The 16486-nt window shown below is 34.2% G+C and overlaps 1 protein-coding gene across 1 annotated transcript in view; it reads left to right on the plus strand.

Annotated features, from left to right (window-relative positions):
* ARHGAP15 (Rho GTPase activating protein 15) overlaps positions 1–16486 on the plus strand; it is a 602381-nt gene that overhangs the window by 293383 nt on the left and 292512 nt on the right. The window contains exons 7-8 of the mRNA XM_082689352.1: positions 5547–5645; positions 6889–7018. Coding sequence (XP_082545478.1) covers positions 5547–5645; positions 6889–7018 — 229 coding nt within the window. The remainder of the gene's footprint in view (positions 1–5546; positions 5646–6888; positions 7019–16486) is intronic.

The raw sequence follows: 16486 nt of genomic DNA on the forward strand, positions 1-16486 counted from the left end.
CAGATCCTTTCTCACAAAATGTTTTAACAAGAAACATTTTTGGAAAGACAAATTGAAGACCTTTTACTTCTAACTGATATTTTACCCATAGTTTAATGTTAACTTTGCTCAACATGTTAAGGAAAATGTTAGGAGTTACTCAAACCAGACTGTAATTTGAGATAGACATGCAGCTTGATAATGTAATTTCTTTGGTGGTCATAAACACCTTTGAGACCAAGTAATATAACTATTAGTATAACCATGACAACCTTTATTTGATCAGCTATATCAAATGGATATTTGTGGAGTGTGATGCAAGATGAAAAAAATGTGAATCTGGGGGTTTTTATTTGAGCATTATTTCTTCAGTTTTAGGTCTTGAGCTCTCACTATTATGTAGCCAAAATATATACCTATATTTTATGCTGTTAGAATTCAATAAAGATAAAGTCAAAATTAACTTCAAAAATAATTTATATTCACTTCAAATGAATTTAGTATATTTTGACATAAATTGTTATAGCTACTTAATTTAATTAAAATATAATGACTTCATCATGAAGTCCAAAGTGTCTCCAAATACAATAGTAATTAAATTCCATTTCTCTTAAATGAGTAATCCATTTATTTGTAGAATCACTGTAGCCATATAATTCAACATTTTTTAGGAGTGTTTGAATATTTGGCATATTTTATTACACATTTCCTACATATAGTTTCAACTTCATTAAGATGGAATCAATTCTCCTTTGGTTCATAATCAAAGATTGATGATAAGCAAAATATGAATGATATTTAGATCAAACGTAGGATTGTTTTAATCCTTTCTAAGATTTGAAGGGATTTTTTTTTGGATGCCCCAATCCTGTTTTAGATATATTTTTTTCATAGTAGAATAGTGGTTATTTTTCAGGAGCCGGGGGAGGAAGAAAACAATTGAATAAGGTTATTGCGTGATCCTTTAAAACTGGGCTATCTTTAACGTAACAGTAAAGAAACAAAAGACTTTTTTTTTCTAAGATCTGCATTCCATTCCAGATTTCACAATTGAGACCAACTCACTATAGTCCATTTCCCATAAGCATAAAGTCCTTGACTATAAGATTGTTTGCTGAGGACTAGCAAACTAGAAATCAAGATCTTTGTAATCTCTTAATTCTATCATTATAAAATGATGCCAATTTGATAGAATGGCATTCTCATTTTCCTCATTTGCTTCATTTTCTTCATTTGCAAAATTACTTTATGATAGTGGAGGGAAGCTGCATTTGGAGAATGTTTATTATGTGCTTTGAGATCATTAAAGCTGATATCACTTTGCATACCAAGTGGTAGTATTCATATCCTTAATATACTAAAGTTCTGATACAATCAACCTTTAAAGAATAACATATCATGACCAACAGTTTATGTGTAATTCCATGATGTAAATGTGTCTGCAGTAATTACTCTGTTGTCTGAAATCTTGACATGAGCATTGTCTGTGGCATTCACATTGGGACTTGGTATAAGCCATTTTCTATTGTTATTTATCTTTATATGCATATGTCCTATCAACGCAAACAGATTGTGAGCTCTTGAGTGTTGGGGAGGGCGTATACTTAATTTCTAGCAATGTGCTTCCCACTTAATGGATGCTTAATCAATCCTTGATGACTAGAGGTATATCTGGTCAAAGACACCCTGATCAGTCTCCTAAACAAAGAATTATTTGCAGAAATGATTCTGTGATAGGAAAAGTGCTGCTCTCAAAGGGGGGGAACACATATCACTCACTATTTCTTGCACCTTTGATAGTCTCAACATGCATTTGAGGTCAACTGGAATGGAAATAGCAAAAATACTAAGCCATCAAATACATTTAAGTGATAAGGTATCTATCCATAGCATAAAGTTGTGCACGGATCATTGTCATATACATTTGGTTTTTATTTATAAAAGATTGGCAATAATTAAATTAAAATGACCATAGTGTTTACTCTGTGGAGTCATGAATAGTTTTAATCTACTTTTTTGCTATCTTTATTTTTTCCAAATTCTTCATAAGACATACAATTATTCTTATAATTAGGAAAAAATGTGGAATTCTATAAAGTTTTTGTTTCTATTCTGGTAAACTAAATTACAGAAATTTTTAATAGTTTAATGCCATTTACATGTTATTTTTCATTTAAATTAAAATTGACCAAGGGAAAGACTAAATGCCAGACTGTATATAGACAAGGGCGATGCTTAATTGACGATACTGAAAAGGGCAATACTTAAACATAGACATTGCTCATGAAAACTCTTCAAAGTTGCCTAAATTAGCCTAACAGTATTCCATGTGTTAATTAAAGCCTGAAAAACACATTTCTTCTCTCCTCACCACTTATTGGTGGAGTTTGGAGCTGGGAGATAACCTGCTTCCATCTTCAGAAGAACCACAAGGACACAGACCTAGGTTCCTAGCCTAGAGGAAAACTGTTGTTGAAATAATACCAATATTCTTCATCCTGCTCAGTGGGTACATTCATATGATTTCCTAGACATCCATGTGACACCAGCAAGCGCTCAGACACATCCTGATTGAGTGTGAAAAGTTTGAGGAAAATTTCCCCAGGCAGGTAATTAAAGATACCTATTATTGACAACATTGGCACATTTCACTAAGACTGCTTTGGTGCCAGGATATATCCCTTCAAAATAGGATTTGGTGGCAAGGACGGATTTCAAGAGATGTTTGTCTAAAGTAGGCTTCAAAGCAAAATGGAGACCAGCCACTCTTGCCTAAACCCGTTGTGCTTTCTCTTAAGTTCCTTCTTCATCCACCTCGCGTCAGCCAGTTTTTCTCACTTAAGCAAAACATGATATTGCGAGAATACATTAGCATGGCTTAATATCAGATCTTTTATGCCTGTTATTAGTTTTACATCACTTTAGATTGTCATCAGGAATTGTTCAATCAAAAGGTTTAGTCAAAGCTAACAGTCTTTACTGATGTCTTTTTCCCCCAAGAGTGTTGAAAATTCGATTGTTCAAACTGCAAATATGATTCAGCAAACCATTTATCAGAAAACCTTAAGGAGGTAATGTAAAATGTGGATGGAAACCTGAATTAAATGGACTTGAGCAGTCAAAGACTTTGAAACTGCTTTCCTGTGAACGTCTGGGATAAAGCAGAACAAAGTCAATTACTGACTGTAATTAAGAAGTGGATGCATTTAAACTGTAGAGAGCAGTAGCAGACTTCTCCAGACTGCCTAGTAACTGGAAAGATTAGTGGAAAGACAGAGGAGAGACTGTGAACTGTATCTTCCTGATAGTATATTTTGAATGAATTGCATTCATACAGTTCCCTGATCCAACGTCCTCAAATGAATTCATAGATCACTGATTATGTACGATTAATGCAGTAATATATCTGGATAAAGAAACTTTTAAAATGTGTTTTGTTTTTGGTTGTGTTGGCTGTAAAAGATTCCCTTTCCTTGCATAGCATGCACCAAAAATGCGAACGTATGGCTGAAGTACTTACATTTTATCACTGTTTGAATTTACTAGATTGAAAACTGAACTGTGAGCTCTTACCTAAACCCTCAGCATATAATAAATCTAATTATGTTTTTTGCTTGTACTTTGGAATGTTTCTTTTTATAATTTTAATAATGGTTTATTTATAATGGCAGAAAAATAGATTGTACATTGTGTTTGGGCTAATTTGTGTTTCTTTGTGTATGTTATCAAATTGTGATATTCTATAATACATTCATAATCAAAATATTTAAATTTAGATTAGGAGGAAGGTAGAGGTCAGGGACATTACCGGTTTTCTTGGGTTAGTTACAAGTGACCTTATATTTCTAGATTACTATTTCTGTGGCAACAATTTATAAAGTAAATATTTGGAACTTAATGTAAGTAAAGAACATTGCTAGGGTGTTCAGATAATTAGGCAAACATCAGCTTAACTGTCTTTTAATAGATAAATAAGACAGAGGACTATTTGGAGGCTATTTTGAGCCATCCCAAATCTAACATGCAATTTTACTTAAAAATAAAAAAAAAGAGCAAGCAATGGTCCCAGTAGTCTGTCAAATTCTAATGTGGATAATTAAATTCCTCTTAGTTTTTAATCTTTCACTTCTCAGAATTGCATATACTTAGTTCCTCTTGTTACAGTTTTAAGACGTGAAAACACCTCTCACTCAACAATGGTTGCATCACGGGACAGAGTGATGTTGTATCTCTGAATCATTTTTTTCTCAAAATAAATGAAGAGTGAATATATAAGTATGGATGTAATCGAAAATTTCCTTAAAACTCCAGGATCATTGTTGCCGTAAGAATCACTGAACCCTTCAGACTGAGCTATTTTGGGTAATAATCCTCGCTTTAATGATAGAATTATAGAGACATCCTGAAGAGTGATTAGTGATTTTCTGAACCTGTGGGCACATTTCAGTGTTCACCTCCGATTTAGAGCAAGGAAGTCTGAGAAGAGGTGACTAGCCCCTGATTGAGTATTTTGAAATGGCAGTCTTCTAAACCTTTGAAGCCTTGCTTGATGTGTGACATTAGTCGGGCAATGTTCATCTTCCTGTTGAAACAAACAGTCAATACAAAGGGAAAATCTTCACAGTTCAGACGGATGGCCTAATACAGAAAGCATGTCTACACTCACTCTAATCAAATTCGTCTCTAAGTAGCCTTTTCTGTGTGAAATCAAGAGCACCGCTCTGTTTCTATAGGGTCACATTCTTCTCTCACAATTCTGGAGAGGAAAAGATTCACCGTAATGAAAAATGTATAGTTACATGTTAAATATTGCCAACTACTTAATAGCTCTCAGAGTCTGGAACGGGGATGTTCACTTGATGAATACTCTCTGTGAGAGGTTCAAATATGTAAATAAAGTTTTATTCTAATATGGTCCGTTTGTGGGGACATTAGTCCTTTATTACTTTCCTATAGGCCTTTATGATAGGAAAGTAGAAATAGCCAAATGTTATTCATTTGAATGACCTTTTTGGAAAAGTCTGCATTAGTCTCTTTGGTAAATAATCTGTTTTACAGCCTTCCATAAAAGGAAATCAAATATAGAGATACTATTAGATTTGAAAAAGACAAACAGGAAAGAGCCGAAAGTGCAGAATGAATTCTGACACACCCGGGTGCATTTTTCTGAGGTTCTGACTTAAGTGGGTACTGTCTGCATCGTTCTGAACTTCCTGACTCGCTTCTGCTTGAGTTGGAGCAATTCAGCTTGAGTCCTACTCTGAGTTAATCGTTCTATTATTAAAACAATAATGTATTTGTTATGACATGAAAAAACAGTTTATAGAGAGCAGTTCAAAATGATCCTGGTCTTCCAGTTCCCAGAAAGACAATTACTGGAATCTAAGAAAATATTGTGTTGTATTGAAGTCTTGTTTTTTAAACTATATATATATATACACACATATATACACATATATACACACACACACGTATATACATATATATGTATATATATATATATCTCCTTTTTTTAATGTAAGACTTTATTTCATATGGTTTGCTTACCTGTCGATTTTTTTTTTCAGATCACAACAGTATCAGGAAATGAGTTCCTTCTGCAGTCAGATATTGACTTCATCATATTGGATTGGTTCCACGCTATCAAAAATGCAATTGACAGATTGGTATGTATTTGTTTTGGCTGTTACCTTTATTAATTAAAATGTTGTCACTTAAATTGTGTTGCTTAGGCATATAACCACATATTTAAATAGATCCTATAGATCGAGAGATATTAAGTTATTTTAAGTTTAAATAAAGTCCACTAAAAACCCATTTCAACAGATGTGATTCCTAGAGCTAAATGTCATTTGATTTCTCTCTTTCAAATGAAAAACACAGTGTATTCATTCCCCCCCCCCCCTGAAATAACATGGACATTCATTTACAAGAAGCTGTAAAAAGCACACAAGCACTTAATGACTACTGAATTTTCACATTTTCAGTTTATGTTGTCTGTAATACACATTCTTGAAAATAAATATCAGAGTACTTGAGCCCATACTAACTGTTATAATACCAGTAAATAATAATCCTTTATACTGATTTTCACTGTTCTTCCAGTAAAGTTAGATTGTTCTTCCCATGAAAATTATGAATCTAAAACTTCAAGAAATTATCCAAAATCCATACATTTGGAGTATATTTTTAAAGAATCAAATTATTTAAAACTACCATTATATACTGATTCTAGACCAAACATTTAATTTTTGGATTACTAATATTTGCAGAATCTTGAGGAAAAAATAACTATTCTCGGGAGCTTTTAATAAGGTATACAATACGAAAATACTGCATTTTCTGTATGATTTTATTTCTATTTAATTGCAGTCTTCCTTTATAACATTTTGGGACTAAAACTTTAAAAATAACAAATTGACTTTTCTCCGTCAACCGTCTAGTCCCCTTATCCAGGCTTGCTTGAGTGCTTACCCCCATGTCTACCCACCCACACACAGAGTTTGTTGTTGTTAAGAGTGGACTCTGGACTCAAACTGCTTGAGTTTGAATCCTGGTTCCATCCTTACTAGCTGTGTGGCCTTAGGCAAATTACTTATCTCTTTGGCTTCAGTTTCCTTGTCTGGAAAGCAGGGGTAATGATGATATCTACCTCACAGGATTACTGTGATGATTAATTGAGTTAATACAAGTGGAGTGCTTGGGGTAATGCAAAGCATTTAGTAAGTTTTATATACATAGAGCTATTATTAAATTTGAATATTGAACTTAGCATAGAGGACCTGTCCTAAAATAATTATCTTAGTTCAGTCTTCCCTTTAGAATTAACATCAAAGTAGATCACTAAGCTATTTGGTAAATCCGTTCTTCCCTGTAAAATTATTTAGTCTAATTGTTTGTTATTTCCAGCCAAAGGATCCAAGTGGTTCATCAAGAAACCTGGAATTATTCAAAATCCAGAGATCTTCCAGTACTGAATTACTAAGTCACTACGATAATGATATAAAAGAACAGAAACCAGAGCACAGAAAATCTTTAAGTAAGTATTTATTTTTTTTTACTTGCTGATTTTAACTTTGTCTAAATGCATTGCTTATGAAATATAAATGCATGGAAATTAAGATTTGAGCCAAACTCATACTACCCATGGAAGGTTCGTAGCCATTTCCTGGCCATGGATTCATACACTGGAGGGCAGTCTGGGTGCTTTACTCGCATCATTGTTGGTAAGGCCGTTTGAGAAAATAATTGTTCCAAGGTCATGGTCTCTGCTTACAGCAAACCTCTGAATCTCTGAGTAATAGCCATGGCGTTCAGATTGGTGATTGATTTTGAGAGTGGTAAATGTCAAGCGTCTCCAAACCTTGGTATGCTGACTATTTGATTTCCATACATTAAAAGATGTATGAGTGATTGCCACGGGTTGGCACAACTTCAACCAAGAGGCTATGGAACTTTCCACACTTTCAGACCACCAGAAAGATTTAGATATGTGGGTTATGAATTATATGTTCTCCAGGGTCACATCAAGTTGTAATATCCTGAAAGAAGTGAGTTTGGAGTAAGAAGCACCAATCTCACCATATAGTGATCTTGAGTATAACTCTCAACCTTGCCCAGCCTGCTTCCTCCTCAACAGAAGGAGGGTATGAAAACGTGTCATGCATCTCACAGTTGGTTTGGGGGGTTTCGGCCTTCTAAAAGGTATCTCTGAAATCAAAGTGGGAGTCTAAGAAATCAAAGAAAACTAACTTCCCAAAGTCTCAAAATTTATAGTACCTTTTCTGGATCACCTACCCTCAGCCTTCTGAATCCCTATTTTTTTCTGCCATCTCCCTCTGATCTAAGATCAGTGTAGTTACATGCTAGCTTTTTGATTTAAAGAGAACTCTATATGTAGAGAAGGGCTTCTAACAGAATATCTACACGTATACATGAGTACATGCGCTAAATGACTATGTATGTAGATATGCATAAGTTTGTGTGCATTAGGGAAGACACATATATATGTATGTATATATAAACATAGATGCACTCTCACATGCATATGACAAGGAAGAGAGAAGCTATTTATATCTTACAGAGCTAAATTATTGGGATATTAAAAATCTAGAAATAGCATGACAACTCTGAGTAGAAGCACCCTTTCAAAATGAAGTCATTATTCAAAAACTCATACCATAATTTCAGCAACTGTTAGAAACATATTTAGCTAGCCAATTGTGTTAGGTTGGAGTTTAAAATGATCCATGTTAATGTCTTAATCTGTATGGTGTTCTGTAAATTAAGTTATTTGCGGAGAGTTAGCTGTGCCATTTAAAAGATTGTTCCATAGGTGGTACAGTTTGGAGTTACCTCATTTGAATATTTCCCTTTAATTCCTGGTCATCGTTCCCCTTTGCTTAATATGGAATCAAATTTAAGGTAAGATTTTAGAATTAGAATTGAATTGTGAGTATGTCAATGCTATGTAAGTGAGTATGTTAATGTTAATTATATGACCATTTTGTCGTGTGTATGTGATGGGATACATGAGGCAATGATTAGTCGAGGTTTGGAGGATACCTTGACATGCGTCTAGAGACTGAAGCTTAGGAGAAAATAAAGATTTATAAAAGTGTTTGAGAAACAGTGAAGCAAACGGATTCTGTGTTCAGGGATAGTCACTTGAAATGTTTTAGGATGATACAGGGGGAAAAATGTTTCTACAGATAGAATACCAGCTACTCCTCTTTAGAATTTATTTTTGATTGGGAAAGACAATTATTTGTGTATTTGGGGCTTAAATTCAAGCCTTCCTAGAGACAAGGGACGGGGCATATGATTTATCTATTCGTTTTAAAATGTAGCTAATTCTCTAGGGACCTCATATTCACCTTTTCCTTCGCAGTTTAAAAATAATGATAGCCAGCGACCATTGAACACTTTCTTTTCACCAGGAATTATTCTAAGTTCTCATTTGTGTTGACTTACCTAATCCTCCCACTAACCCAACAAATCAGGTGCTACTACTAAACCTATTTTAGAGATGAGAAAACTGAGGCATGGAGATTAAGGCCATTTGTACAAAGACAAGTTACAGAGACAAGTTTCAAGCCCATGCAATTTGAGATTAGAGCTTATGCTTTTAATCATTACACTACAGTGAAGTCAACAAAGAAAAGGTAAACTTAATTTATATCAACTTTGGACTTGGATGGAAATGCTACATTAAAAATGACATGCATAGAAATCAGTGAACTTAAATAGGGACCCAAAACATTAGCAAAAGAACTAAAACCAAATGTCTCTGGAGTTTGGTGTCACTATTAAAATAAACAGGTCATTTAGTCTTTAATGTTAGCCCTAATTTTAGAAAATGCTTCATTTCTATATTTTGATGGATATTTATAGTTGTAAGCCTTTCTTAAGTCTTAGTAATTTTTTTGCAGTGTAGGATACTGTTAATATCCCTCTATTACTTTAAATTAAGTTTGTTCACTATTTATGTGTTGCTTTTCATTTGAAAGTCATAATGATTGACACACCCACACAATGTCAAATTAGATTATGCATTTGAAATAATGATTGGCATATTTTATATTTGATGCTTTTTAAAATATTTTTTCAAGTAGGAAGTATACTGTGTGAAACCCCCTCTGATATCCGTCCTAGATTTGAACACCCAAACTTAGATTCTTAAAACATGCATTCAGTTTTATGTTACCCTCTTGAGATTAAACAATTATGTGGAATTAAAGATTCACAGACTCCCCTTCCTTATTAGTAGTCTAAGCACAAACTTTATTGTCAGTTTGCTGCCTTTGGCTTCCTGTGCCCTTGATGTTCCCATAAGTTTTGTCGCCAAGATTGTAGACAGATAAAGCCAGAATTACTTTTTTTAAAGGCATGTGAACATCATTAGCAGCTAACAGGTGGTCATTTCATTGTCCAGTTTCTCTGGGTAACATGGGAAAAAATATGTACTCTCAATGAGTGAATTGTGAAAGTTAAGTGCTTAAATATACTTTCCTTTTTAAAATATGATTCTAATCTGCCAACATTATTAAGGACTAATCAGATATTTTAAGATATCAGCTGAGTCTAACAGACACGAAGCCAGAAAATTCAATGTAAGGGCCAAATCACTGTGGGAAATTCAGGACACCAGCATGGGATGAGAGTGGGAGAGCAGCTCTCCAGGGAGGGTTGTTAATGGAAAGTGGAGAGTCAATCAAAGAAAATGCTAGCATATTTTTCCAAGGAAAGAGAAGTATCTTCCACGAATGGCAAAGAGGAAAGGCCCAAATATAAATCCTGTATCAAATAATCTTGGAGAGTTTTCTTAACTTTTCTGAGCTTTACGTTGTAGATCTGTAAAAATGGGTCTACTAATGTCCTTGCATGATAGCATGAGAATTTGAAATTAGACATGTAAATATTTAGCTCCCAGCAGGCCCTCAATGGGTAGGAGCTCTTATTATCATCCTCTCTGTCCCGGAGCAGATGGTACCAAAACAGGGCATGAGCCTAGGGTCGTATCTAATGGAAGAATGGAGCAGGACACATATACTTGACACCCTTTACCCAAGTATAGAGAGAATATGGGGAAAGAACCAGAATTGGGTATGGGAGTCATGGCTATGAAAATCTAAATAGGAGCAGCTGGTCTTTCTCCTGGCGAGTCCCCAGGTGAAAATGGCAGCCAGGGCATTCTTGGGAGCAGCACACCAGGAAATAATAGAAAGGAGCCAAGAGATACTCATGGCTCTTGTATGCCCAGAAGAGCTGGTCATGAAGTTCCATTTGATGGAAAGGATTCACCATCTAACCATTTCACTATTCCTTTAGGCACAGCTCTAGTTTATTCATCCATTCATGTATTCATTCTTTTTAACTAACGGGTATACCTGAAGGTACACAACTAAAATTCATGACTTCACTCGTTTGCACTTTCCATTTTTTAAAAAATATTTTTGTATTTGGGTTATGCTTCACAAGTGGTATACTGTGCGCTGATCAGGGCTAAACTGTGAAACCCATGCATGGAGACCTTGGCTAACTTGTATATGAACCTGATACTTATAGCATTATAAATAAGCACCCCAAAATGACAAATGACCATGAAAAATATAAAAAAGAATAAGATCAAACAGTAAGAGAACTGAAAGAAAATGAGTTTTCTTCTAGCTGTCTTTCAACGAACTTTTCATAAACAACAAATGTATTCTGGATGCAATCTTTACAGTATTTCCCCAATTTCATCTCCCTTTAGTGATGTGTGTAGTAGGGGTGTATGTACAGAGCTACAGGGATAAAGACAGGAATGAAAAAAATGGGGTGAGATATTCATACAATGTAGAAAATGAAAATATCTGTGAACCCTTAATAATATCTTTGTTTAAAAATTTGCCTGCGAAGTAATCATGATCATGCCAAGTGAAAACAAGTCTGATAGAGAGGCAGTTATTTTTTGTACTAATCTAAATAATTATAACACTGGTCATCCACAACGTAAGTAGACTGTGTCCTCAAAATCCAATTGTAAACTGGTTGCTTAGATCTCAGCACACTTTCATAAGGAAACCACGTACCAGCCACAAAAGGACGCTTGAACCTTATGCAATCACTTAGAATGTTGTTTTTAGGGAACAGCTTGTTCTGAGTTTGTTGCACCTCTGGCCCTAAGAGCTAAGACTTTCCAGTAGCATTGCTTTCCATCTGGTTTCCCTTTTCCTCCTCCCCTGCTCCTGTACCTACCCCACCAAAGCAATTAGAATAAACAGAATGACTTTGGCTAAGAGGCTCCTGGACCCTGAAAACCCTCAGTGGTGTCAAGGAGGGAATGCAGAGCCTCCAAGCCAGAATAAAATACTGGGGAAAAGGGAGCATGAGAGGAAGGAAAATTTTTTAACACAGGCAAGGAAGTGAGTTCTTGGCAGGAGCCGATGCTCTTTGTACAAAATGTGTGTAATGACAGATTAAGTCTGGTATTGTCCTAAATGTTAATATTTGATGAATCTAGGTCATATCTATAGGAGTTATCATGATGCTCCTGTTTTCTGTATATATTAAGAGTTTCACAATTAAAAATGAGTACACACAAAGTATTACTCATGGTTATAATTTGATAAGGGAATATAGATATTTTCTAATTCTGGCTTGAAAATTTCTAAAGATCAAATTTTCTGATTATGAATTACATTAAAACCTCCTCAGATAATTTAAAAAAACACTAATAACTCTTTATTTTCCAATTTTTCTCCAAAAGTCTCTCTCTCTATATATATAGTGTGTGTGTGTGTGTGTGTGTGTGTGTGTGTGTGTGACTATTGTGGCCTTTCTAATAGCAGTGTAATTAAAGAAATTTGTAAGATGTTTATTATTATCCAAAATGGAAAAGTCATACTAGTTTTTTGGATGCAATATGTAACTAGCAATTGTTTAATACTCATATTGTGATGTCTGTTCTGGAGACCCATATAAAGACATATTTTAAAGTTGCTTATTCTTCTTAAGAATTTTGTATGAAACAGCCTAATCTTGCCAATGCACAAAAATAATAAGATAAATAAGCCATCTGCCAAGAAAATGAAAACAGCATTAAAATTGCACAAATAAATTGTATCTCACCCTGAAGAAACAAAAATCTCCTACCTGGGAACAACAAAAAAGTCATAATATTTATGTAGAGTATTATGGGTTATTGTGTTGTCAAAGGGACAAAGGTTTTCGATTTGGGTGAGATGGTCAATCATCTGATTCTTGTTTTTTCCCCCCTAAAAAAAATATTACTATCTTGGCACCAGTTTCAGTCAGTATGTATGTGAGAAAAATAAACTATTGAAGAAAAGTGTGAAAACAAAAATTATTTTGTTTTCCTGTAGTCATAAGACTGACAATATCAAAGGAACGGTGAATGTCAGTTCTTTTCTTGATTGTTTTCCACAGGTCAAGGGAGTTCTTTATTTCAGAATATTTCTATAACTAAACAAAAATGAAAATTTTTAAAAGAAAATTTATGTTGCTAAAACAGGAGGATTTCAATATTACAGGAAAAAAAAGACAGTAAAGATTAGACACACACTTGACAATCAGGCAACCAAATTACTTTGTCAAACTGGTTTTATTCATGAAGGTTACAGGGCCTCACTGAGGCACTGTGTGACTACAGAAATTTTCTGACATGTGTTCCAAAGGTACTTAGCAGCATTCCCAGCTTTCCTGGGACCCATAGATTACAGTTTCTTCAAAACATTCAGTTCTCCATGAATCATTTGATAAGAAGACCTAGTTATAAACTGAGCAAAGAATATTCTGATTAATCTCCTCTTTCCCATCTAAGGGGTTGATCTTGCCCTCTGAACTGTGGGTGTCCATTGTCATGTATCTTGTAACATCAGCTACTCTGAGAGTCTATCTAACCCTATCAGCACTCAAGCACTAGATCACCCCATCTCTTCCTGACCCTTGCAGTAACTCCATGACCGTTTTTTCCCTTAGATAAACTGCATTTAATCAATTTCTGATTTCATTAGGTCAGATGGCATCTTTCTTTCAATAATAGGCCAAATCAAAAGGGCTCTTTGGTCTAACTCTTGAGCAATATTTCCTTAGCATTAATACACTACTGTGATTGTAAACAATATAAAAAGTGCTCTTTGATCTCCTTTGAAAGTTTCTCTCCGTTTATTCTATGACTCTAGAATGGGTATATATTAACACTTCCTTGTAAAGTTTTATCGTATAATATTTGTTCACTACTGTCATATCAAGTTTAAAATATCTTAGCTAAACATGATATTTAAGGGGTTCTTATAATGAATCCCTGTGTAGGGGGAAAAAAAAAAAAACATTCTTTGAACACATATGGTCGCCTCTTTTTGTATACAGAATTTATTGGGTCTACTCCTTTTTGTTTCTGGAGTATAGAAGCAATGTTAGTTTTCTTCAAAATCCTAAAAGAAAGTAATTTGCTTATTAATGCATTTATTTTGATGTCCCAAGTAGATCTAATGGTATAGTTAGGGGGGAAAATTATATAATCTGAAATTTTCTTGGAAAATAAGTTTGTTACTTACTACTCATAAAATCCACATGCATGCAAGGAAGATCAGGTGTTGCTTTCACCCAATGTGTGAGATGTATCCAAAAATACCATCTGTGTCTGTCCAAATTAAATAAAGTGTGATCTGTAACAATAGGACTCTTAGCTTCCTTCAAGAAATGTCTCAGGGGTGACTTGGGGAAAGGTAAATCAGTCTGCCAATTCATCTTTCCTTGATTATTTAAATAGAACCTGAAGCCACGTACTCTTGCTACTCAATTTCCCTAATATAAATAAATATATCCTTTTTGTATACAAAATTAATTGACCTAAAAAAGTAGAGGCCAAACGGGAGATGCTATGGCCAAATAGAAAATGTAAGGACTGGGATTTTGCCATTAGAGATGATGTCCTCCAAAATTGAAATCAAAGGTTAAGAGCAATTTCTAATCAAATTACTGCATTGAAAGGATTCAAGTCAAAGTTCCTCAATAGAAACCTCTTCATGACCTACATCCCCTTCTTCAGTTTTTTCCCACTACTCTCTGACCCATGGTTTATATTCCAGAGAAACGGTGCTTATCATCCCTGACATACACTGGTGTATGCTGACTCTTGCCTTGAAGTCAAGGCCTTCCTTTCCTAAATTAACATTCTTTAAGACTCAGCTCAGGCCATGCATTCTCTTGAAAACTTTACAAGATTTCTATGATAAGTTAGGTGATCTTCCTTGGTTTTCTTATAATGTTCTGTCCATATCACTATCACTGTAATTACCAAAGTGTGTTACAATAAGCCAATGTCAAATGTCTGTTTGTCTACCCACTAGACTGCCAGACTCTAGAAAGGGTTCTGTCTTATTTACCCTTATATCTGCTAGTAGCAGAGTGGCTTGATTATATTTGAGATTGTTCAAAAATGTATAGTGTTAAGTTAGTTAGTAAATGAATAAGGATATTCACATGACCAACAGGAACATACTACTTGCTGTGTGCTAAAAATCATGATGAAATTTCTGAAACTTATTTAGGAACAATAATAAACCAGTCCTTGTCCTGACTACTTGTAATGGTTTGACATTTTAAGGTCGCTACTTATGTGCCTCTTTCAGTTTTCTCTTAGAACTTTAAAATTTCAAATCAATGATATGTTTTCTGCAGGTCACATGTAATGTGCCTAATAAAATCATCTACAAATAAATGCTCTATTCTGTGGTGAGGATAAAAATGACTAAGACCTTGCAGGAGAGGAAAGGAAAATCCTAATCCCTTTGCTTAAAGTCACTGTCTTCTCAACATCTTTCTCTTATGTATGCTAGCCCCTACTTTATTTAAGGGAAAACTCTGGTTCATTCTTACTCTTTAGGCTCTTCTATGGACCCTGACAGAATTTGCAAGGCCCTATTGGATGCGAGAAAAAAAAGGAGAAACTCTTAAGTGTATCAGAAAAAAAGGAGTAATAAAATAAAAAAGAGTAGTTTGGAAAATTTTTGTTTTTCTGAAAATTTTAGGAGACTCGAGAAAAGTTTTCTTTGAGGTCAGTTTATTTATAAAAATCTGACTAAAAACAGAAGCTTATAAAAATATTACATGTAACCTTTTCCAAAGGTTGTATGATTATTGTATCAGAAATTTGGGTCTAAGAGTCCCAAAATTTAAGTATAATTCTTACCTCTGGGATACTAGGTATAAGACTTGGACCAGTTTCTTAAGTTTCCCAGAAAGGACTTTCCAGATAAATACAATGGATACTTTTTACATAAATATAAAATAAATATATAAATATGTATATGATTTATATATGATCTAATAAATATATTAGACCTAATGATAATGTAGATACTAAATCTAGAATATATCCCAAACTTTGTTGATCTATAGTATAATATAAATATTAGATTCCAAATGAGTGTACTCTGAGCAAAATTATCATGGCTTTTGTTTGTGTACTATAAATTCTTCAATTCTTCTCTTTTAGAAATACAGCAAGAATGCACTTTGCCACTGATTTAAATAGTCAACAAACTCAGATTAAACAAATGCATAATTTATCAAGGGCCTAATTTTTAAATATCTTCATCATTCTGTTGACTCATGGCATCATAATACTTTTATTTTAGTTTCCTTAAGGGATTCCTTAAGTGTTATGAGTAATAAACATTCTGTTTTGCCTTTCCTGAACGTGTGAGCCTGAGGTTATGGCGTTGCCTAGAGATTAAGCTTCACCAAGTGTCAATTGCCTTTTCCTTTATTGTATGAAATGGCAAAATGGTGCAATAGTAGAACTTTGACAGAGATTTATGGATCACTTAAAAGCAATTAAAGATTTCGTTTACTTTTAGTATTATATGTATACATACATATATATGTGTGTGTATATATACATATATACGTGTATATTCGAATCAAAGCAAACATCGTAACACATCTGGTGATAAAGAGGTGGCATTTTTACTAGAATAAGAATATCAAAACCACCTGA

Source organism: Mustela nivalis, assembly GCF_964662115.1.
Source record: "Mustela nivalis genome assembly, chromosome: 11".
In the NCBI taxonomy this organism is placed as follows: domain Eukaryota; kingdom Metazoa; phylum Chordata; class Mammalia; order Carnivora; family Mustelidae; genus Mustela; species Mustela nivalis.